Source organism: Sprattus sprattus, assembly GCF_963457725.1.
Source record: "Sprattus sprattus genome assembly, chromosome: 2".
Classification (NCBI taxonomy): Eukaryota; Metazoa; Chordata; class Actinopteri; order Clupeiformes; family Clupeidae; genus Sprattus; species Sprattus sprattus.
The window spans coordinates 24271022-24279933 of record NC_137921.1 but is presented as its reverse complement, the minus strand read 5'-3'; the positions used below and the strand labels follow the sequence as shown (position 1 = coordinate 24279933).

The 8912-nt window shown below is 43.9% G+C and overlaps 1 protein-coding gene across 1 annotated transcript in view; it reads right to left on the bottom strand.

Annotated features, from left to right (window-relative positions):
- Positions 1 to 823: 823 nt before the first annotated feature.
- kcnk3a (potassium channel, subfamily K, member 3a) overlaps positions 824 to 8912 on the bottom strand; it is a gene marked incomplete at both ends in the record, with an annotated part of 46735 nt that continues 38646 nt past the window's right edge. Inside the window, one exon of the mRNA XM_080831914.1 lies at positions 824 to 1803. Coding sequence (XP_080688040.1) covers positions 824 to 1803 — 980 coding nt within the window. The remainder of the gene's footprint in view (positions 1804 to 8912) is intronic.

Here is an 8912-nt window from a genome sequence, read left to right as displayed (position 1 = left end):
AACACAGTTCAATGTGTGTGCACTGTTGAACAGTGTACTGACAAAAAAAAAAACGAAACAACAAACAATAAAAGCGCGGTCTAAAGTGCAGCAGTATGTATAACTAAATTGTGTTTACCATACACAGTGGGACACCATGTGCTCGAAATCAAATGGTCCAATGCATATGATTACTTATTGTTTAAAACAAGTACACAACGAACAAGCAAACAAAACAAAAAAACGACAAAGATGACTGAGAAACTGTAAATTACATACCACAAAGACATAGTGACAGAGGTGTCGAATTACAGGGAGTGTTTGGCTTCAAACTGCAGCTCAGATAAAGAGATATGTGAGAATATGTATTGTAATCTACCAACAGAAAGTGTAAGTCTCCCTCGCCTTATGTAGCTTAAATAGTTGTCTTATAACAAATATATATCTGTACACTTTTTACTGGTGTGAACTAGTGTTCCAAAGAGTTCTTTGTTAGGTTTCTGTTAGAAAAAAATACATACTTCACATAAAGTCAGGTCATTGTAACGACTACAAGCATTCTTATAATCTACAGTATATGATTCCCTCAGTAAAACTCTTGTCATCCACAGTGTAGCATAGAGTATGTAGCATACCGTATGTAGCATACAGTATGTTTTAGGGGGAGGAAGGAACCATTTCTGCACTTTCCTTTCAGGAAATTCATCTGTAGAAAGACTTTGGAAAAGGAAAAGAAAAGAAAGCCTTTCTCTGCCTAGTGCTGGAGTCACCTATACACTCTACATCCGGGTAACCAGCCTCCAGTGAATGCCGACACAATGATGCTGTTCTCACCTCCATGCCACTAAATGGAGCAGCGCCGTTTGGAAGGTCCGTGGTAGGAGGGCACCAGGGTGTGCAAGCCCGTGGAGACGGAGCTGATGGCGGAGGGCATCTGCAGGCCACAGGCGCAGCCGTTGGGGTGAAGGGGCAGGGGGCTACTGGAGAAAGCCTCGCCCTGCTCCATGTAGGTGTCAGAGGTCGACAGGTCGCGCGGGATGATCATGGGAATGGAGTACTGCAGCTTCTCGCGGCTCTTGTACCAAAGGCATGAGCACATGGACTGGAAGTGCAGCACCTCCGCGTAGACGTTCCGCAGCCCCCGACTGGCACCTCCCCCTCCTCCACCCGCGCTGCCAGGACCTCCGCCCCCGCCGGAGCAGGCCGCCCCCAGCTCCGAAGCAGCCGACGAGTACGAAGGTGGGTCAGGGGCGAAGTGATACCGCCCCCCTCCCCCGCCTCCGCTGCCCATCACCCCGGGGGCCCCGGTGCGTGACAGCAGTGCCCGCTGCTCGGCGTCGCGCCGCTCGTCCTCTGCGTTCATGGTCATGAAGCGCAGCACCACCAGGTTGAGGAAGGCCCCGATGACCGTCAGGCCCGTCAGGATGTAGATGAAGCTGAACGCCACGTACTTGGGGTTGGTCTGCAGCGCATGGTCCTTCTGCAGCGCCACGTAGTCGCCGAAGCCGATGGTGGTGAGTGTGATGAAGCAGTAGTAGTAGGCGTGGAAGAAGCTCCAGTCCTCGTAGCGCGAGAAGGCTGCCGCGCCCACGCACAGAGTGCTCATGCACGACACAAAGCCGATGAACACCATGTTGGCCATGCTGACCTCGGTGCGGCGCAGACCCAGGCACTTCTTGAGGCGGTGCAGCAGGTAGCGCACCAGCGTGTTGATGCGCTCGCCCAGGCTCTGGAACATGACCAGCGTCAGCGGGATGCCCAGCAGTGCATAGAACATGCAGAACACCTTACCACCATCTGTGCTGGGAGCAGCATGACCGTATCCTACAAAGGAGACAGCGAGAGAGAGAGAGTGCAGAAAGATAAAGGGGATGGAGCAATAGGATGGCGAGATGAATGGGTGGATAGAGACACAGACAGCGGGAGACATAGGAAGATTGAGGGATTGAGAAGAAGAGAACATCCATGTTTAGACAAGAGTTTTAGACAAAAACAAGAACTTATTAACAGTAGAGTTCCTGTCAATGCCCTAGTACCAGAATCACTATTTACTGACAATTCAGAAGATTACACAACTTTCACACCACTGGATGTTGTAGGCAGGTGCATAAGAATTAAGCACAGACTGGTAGAAATGTTTGCACAATGCCATAGTCTTCTCATTTTCATGAATTAATATACCAGAACGTCCTCAATTCTTAAAAAGGTATGTATTTGTAGTATAGAGTTAAACATAAAGCAGGTTGGTGTCCACAAAGCTTTTTATACCATCTAGATATCCACCTGACTAAATGTATTTGTTTATGCCTTGCTCTTTCTTCAGTACAGTACCACATAATGCCTTGGGAACAGAAAAGGAAACAAACAAATCAACGAATAAGGGAGGGAAGAGCAGACATTTTACAGTGTTGTGTTGTGTTGTGTTGTGTTTAGAACAGGGTCAAAATGAACCTCTGAGTTTCACCTTGAAATGGGGTAATAATGAAATATGACCTCCTTTCTGAGGACAATCTCCTCTGAAAGGTTGCCATCCTCAGAAGACCTATAGGCGTTTTTTTTTAATGTTTTTCAGGATTATGATACCAAAAACTGAACTACTCATCTTTCTCATTTGAAGCCTTACAGTGGATTTTATGTGTGTTCTTTCAAAGCAATACTATATAGACTCATGTACCACTTGGAACTATGAGTTCCTATTAGAATTATTCATCAGAGACGGTCCCCATGGCAAACTGATTGCATATTTATGTGTGCTGACCTTTGATGAAGACCATTTGCGAGTACTTTGGTGACCCTGTGGGAGTGCTGCCCAGAGAGGGCTCCATGAAATCCTGGTGCACTTCACCTTGGAAAGCCTCATTCACTCTCTATTAAATTCATTTGAGCTGCATTTGGGTGAAAACTAGTTATTGTCTGAACAGAGCTTGTGTTTTGAAGGATGTTCAGCAGTTGGTGTTAGCCCAAGGCCTGATCATTGAGATATGGCATTGAGCGAGTGCCCGGTGGCACCAGCCAATGGACTACTAGACCTTTAATATTTTACATATACAGTTACACAGTTACACTCTATGAAGACCAACATCATCTTAGCTTTAACCGGGTGTGGATATTAAGTAAATATAACTAAAATGTTAGAAATTCATGGAGTTTCTAAATCATATCCTTGGCATAGTCTATTTTACATATCATCTGCTTAACAGAAGGTCATTCCAGAAAGCCCTGCCCTAGCACAAACCTGACACATTAGTTGTGGTCCATGTGGTCAGCCTGCTGGTAAAGGGGCTCTGAGCAACAAAGCGGTTTGCGTGGGAAGCTATGCACGTGCTTATGGCCCGCAGCTGATAAGGACGTAGGTCTCTGTTGTCTCGTGCTGCATACTCGAACGTCGCAAACTACAATGTGATTACGCATGTCAACTTCATTCAATTTTCAAATGACTCAGTTCTTTTAAAAAAACCCATTTCTCTATTTTACAACTCACAAGCAGCCAGTTTGATTCTCTCTGCCACGTGTGAGAGTGTGCCCGATCAAGGAGAGATCCTTGGCCCCTGCACGTGTGGTTAATATTCTTTTAAAAGCTCTTTAAGTTCATACTGTGAGGAGGGAGGCAGAACAACGTCAGTCGATGACGTTAGTTATTATTGAATTTCCCTGCACGTTTTCATGATCCGTTATCTAACCTACATCTTTTGCCTGCGTGTGACTTCAGCCCGATCGTCATGCGTGGCTTTTTAAAACGTTCTCCTAAGATGTAATTATGTTTTCTGCGCACCTGTGGTCGACCTGATTCCTGCGGTGATCAAAGAAGGCCAACAACTCCCATGTTTTTTCTCCTGAGAAGTCGACTGGCTACTAATCAGTCACCAAAAAATATAATGTCTGCCATGATATGAACTGTAAACCATGAGAATAGACTACACACACATAGCCTATACATCAGCTGAATGAATATGAGACGTATAGTTATCTATGTTATTGGTATATTCATACATTTCACTCAAATATTAGAAGAAACTCTGACTCGAATCGAAGGTGAAAAGCCACTAAAATATGTAAATCCTGAGCCACAGACAGGTTTAATCAACTTCAACTCAGCAGCAATGTGGAGTGTTACTTTCAGAGGCCCCCAATGCTGATTTCAACTTTGTGCTAATAAAACAGAGTTGGGCGTTGTACAACAGAAACACTTCCAGGCACAGCCGTCAGCTTTGCGAAAGCTCAATTTGTGAAGAGGCAGCCAGAAGTGCATTTGCATGAGTGAGAGAGTCAACAGTGACAACCTGAGCAAGTGACACGACAGTGTAAGACAGCTCCACTACATAACAGACACCACCCACCCGTATAAACACACACACACACACACACACACACACACACACACACAAATTCGTATATGCTTCACTAACTCAGTAAGGTTCCCTTAATGCTAAGAGAAAACAATGAGCAAGTAAAGTTCTTCATCTCAGGTGCTCTCTGACCCACACACACAGGCATAAACTTAACTGCACAACCTTACGAAAGAGAAAGAGCTGCCACCCAAATGTCAGACCATCACACACACACACACACACACACACACACACACACACACACACACACACACACACACACACACACACACACACACACACACACATACACACAGACAAGCATGCAAAAAACATGCAAAGAGAGAGCCAGGCTCAACTGTGGGTCTGTACTAAGACAAGTTGCCAGGCCAAAGGAGATGACAGCAGAGTCTGGCCAATAGAGCAGCAGTGGTGACTCTGTAGTCATGCCTCGTTGACACTCAAGTGACATAATAAGAGGTCAAAGGTCAAAGATAGCGAGGTGAAATTACCCCAGACACCCACCCTATGCATCCATGTGATGTGTGTTGTCATGTGTCACTGTGCATCGCAGAGTGAGTGCACTCACGTGGGAAGTGAGGGCCAGGTGATGCTTACCCAGGGGCGAATGCCAGCTCCTCAGACCCATCAACATCACCGGGTTGGGAGAGAGGCAACATCACCTCAGTGACAGGCACCAGAGAACCAGCAGCAGGAAGAGCTGACTGTACTAGCTCACTACAGCACAGACCATACATACGGTTTGAGGTGACCTACATGCTGAAGTTTCCTAACCAATTTCTGAAAAAAGGTGGGGTGAACACTTTTACTTAAAAAATGTAAACTAAATAAAAAATGATTGGTTGTTATTAGTCATGGGAACCATGATGGAATTTTGAACTTAATTGTGTTGTGAATGCAGAATATCCTGTGTAGATACACTGGCAGCAATTGCCATTCACCGCCTTGAAATCTATGATTTTGTTGAGGACACCTCAATGACATGTCGAGAAACCCCCTTTGGGGCCCCTATACCAATAGCTTGCTGAGACCAACACCATGATGAACAGCTCCCTATCTTAAACCTACAACTGGAAACGAAACGAAACTGATGGGTTAGGGGCCCCCAGAATCCCTATTGCTTGGGGCCCCCAGAGTCCCTAGAAACGCCTCTGTGTAGATTAGGTGTTGGTCTTCATGAGCGACCAAGTCCATTGAGTGCTCCATCCAGTCCATCCATTGTATGATATGTATTTCTCAGATGCCAATGTCTGACTGTGTAAAATAGCTTTCGTCTCTACAGTAAAACCTTGCCCACCCACTGGTTACAGAAATCCAACTGGACAAAAAATTGTGAATGGAGCATGTAAACACTATGTTGTGCAATACTAGTGTGTTGGAAGGAAGTTCAAATAGTATGATTTTTGTTCTCATTGCTAGGCCTTAAGGTATACTTATATCACAGATTTCACAGATATTTTGGCCATAGAGAGCCTATGGTATCCCCTTTCGTTCAGGGTTATGGCATCATACTACTTTGCTGAGACTTAAGGGCATGGCCTTTGATGTCCTGTCTTATTTGAAATACTGAAATTAAGTTGTTTGGAGGTTTAAGGGTGAGGTGAACAGCACTGTTCAATATTCTTCAAAAAAAATCAAAACAACTTAATTTTAGTTTGTCAGATGACATGGAACATCAAAGACAACCTTTTATGGGCCCTGGCAAAACAAGCTCGGGAAGTTGATTGCCTGGTCAAAAATCGATTTCCCAGAATTACCATATGAAAGCGAAACGTGAATAGCCCAAATGCGGTGAATAGCAATCTGAGGACTTTTCCACCAGGCCTAAAAAGGCAGTCATTAATGAGAAAGAGGGATGAAAAATGCATAAAGGTCAGCAGGTGCACCCTAATCCCCTCCTCCATCTCCACTCTTATTTCATTCTCTCCGTAGACCTCTTCTCATTTACAGACATTAGCACTCAGAGAAAACCATTTGTCGCTCAGTTTTACAGCAACCCTCAGCCCTCTGATTGCAGACGCATGGAAAAAAAGACAAAACAAATAAGGTGATTTCTTTTGGCCTGCTTTGCTTCTCCTGAAGTACGTCAGCAGCATCTGTGAGACTTGGGGGCTTGTGGAAAATGTCTGGCCCCAGCGCAATTCTGTTTATTAAACGGGGAATAAATTAAACAAATTAACCTGGCTTTTGTCAATTGATGTGGCTGCCAGCCATGTGTAACCTATTTTATTGTGCAACGGAATGACAAAAAGCAGCTGGCAACCATGTTGATGCGTTGCTAATTTATAATGAACCGACAAATATAATGTTGCGTTTTAATGGACAGTTGCCTTTCTCAATCGTCTTCAGCACATTTAAGTAGGCCTTTTAAATTTATACCACAATTTGGAAGCGGCTCACTGTGAGATAAACGATAGAAAAGGGGACATTTTAATTTAAAGGGAGAGTCTGTGTGTGTGTGTGTGTGTGTGTGTGTGTGTGTGTGTGTGTGTGTGTGTGTGTGTGTGTGTGTGTGTGTGTGTGTGTGTGTGTGTGTGTGTGTGTGTGTGTGTGTGCGGTGTGTGTGTGTGTGTGTGTGTGTGTGTCTCTCTCTCTGTGTTTGAGTGTGTGTGTGTGACAGGGGATTTAATGCATCTTTATCACTCTATGATAAAGAAAACATTTAACAAGCATAAGAATGGGATTTATTTCCCTTATTTTTATTTATCGACCTTCTTTACAAGCTGTCTTCTATGGTATGCAAGACATCACACCCAAGTTCATACAGATCTACTTGGTCTGAATCCACCGTATTTAACAATAGATCAGTCCAATTCCCTTTACAGCTTGGAATCACTGGACTGTCACTGAACCAACAGAAATGTAAGCAAATTTGCAACGAAAATATGATGTGCTGTCAGAATTACTTCAAAAGCGTTGGCAAGTTGTTTGTTCTGTTCTGTTTTAGCTCTTGACGTGCCCTCTATGAAGCCCCCATAAGAAATGATGATGTTTTCCCCTCTCTTATACCTCTCTTTCATCTCTACTCTCTCTCTCCTCTCCTTTTATTGTCATCAAATCTTTCTTCGTGAATGATTTCACTCCGTGGCCAAGGTTTTTTATTTTTGTATTATTATTTAATCCCTCCATTCATTTCCACTGGGCTGCTCACAGCTTTGCAGCCACATTAACCTTCACAAGGATTTTAGATATTAAATTCCTCATAGCTCTAGTCATTCACGTTTCACAAGCTTGTGTGTGTGTGTGTGTGTGTGTGTGTGTCTGTGCGTGTGTGTGTGTGTGTGTGTGTGTTTTAAAGCTTCTCAGTTTATCTGAGAGTGGTAAGGGGAGTGTGTGTGGCGTTCTTTCAAAACACCACTCGATGCTACTACTGTACAAATCTGATCACAAACACACACATATATCCAAACCTCCAGCACACACAAACGCATGGTTCCTAATTGGACTGACTTGATAAAGGTGGTAGAGGAGAAGGGCTCTTTTGAAGATTAAATAAACAACTACTCAGAAACAGACATCAAAGGTCTGTAGTCTCGGTACTGGTGAGTATCCTTGTCCTTGTTGTGTCTATTCAATTTGTACTGATGTGAATGCACATGTCTGAGAGGGTAATCCACCTGCTCCTGTCACTAGGAAAACGGCTGCTCATGTATTATTCCCAATGTTAAGGTTTATCCCCCCCCCCCCCACAAGTACACTTCTGTTACTTCTGATCACTTGTTTGATGGAGTAGCATCATCGTCGTAAATTATAGCATTTGGCTTTTTTTTTTTTTTAAGATTTGTTTTGGGGCTTTTTGCCTTTAATGAGATAGGACAGTGAAGGTTTTGACAGGAAATGAGATGGAGAGAAGAGTTGGGGAGTGGGATTGGGAAATTACAGCGGGTCGGATTCGAACCTGTGTCCCTGTGGGCGTTCAAGCCAGTATATGGTTGGGGCTACTCCTTGGCCACAGTGCCCCCCAGCATTTGGCAAAATGTACTAGATTTACTAGTCAGTACTATCAATGGAAGCAAAAGTTTACCCACATGTAGTTCAGTTCAAAGTCAGATTTAGGCTAAAGCGGTTCCAGTGTTGCCTCAATGTGTCTGCTGATACGGTGTATCATATGTCATATGTCAAAGTAAATGCCCTCTGTTCTTCATTGGCTCATTAATGACAGAATTAATTAATTTTTGACGGGTCAGAGAAAATTAATCTTTTCTGAATAACTTCAAATAGATTGAAAATATAATATCGGAGGAAAGGTGGGACAATGAGAAATAATACAATAAGAAAAAAACCTATTTGATAGAAAATGCTTTTTTCCCTCGGTCCACAAGTGCTATCATAATTGTTTCTTATGTCATTGCATCTTGCATATCTCTTCTTTGCCAAATTGTAAGGTTATGAGGAGTGGTGGTGTAAATTGCCTAGAAAAAAACACCCAGAAAAAAAAAAAAGATTAAAGACGGAGGCGAGGAGGGGCCTCTGCAGCATGTGAAAGCAGACTAGCCTCAGGCATCCCATTACAACCAGCTTCTTGCCTTGGCAAAGTGTCTGGATGCTTTCTGAGCACGCAGAGATATTTTGTGGACGGTGAAA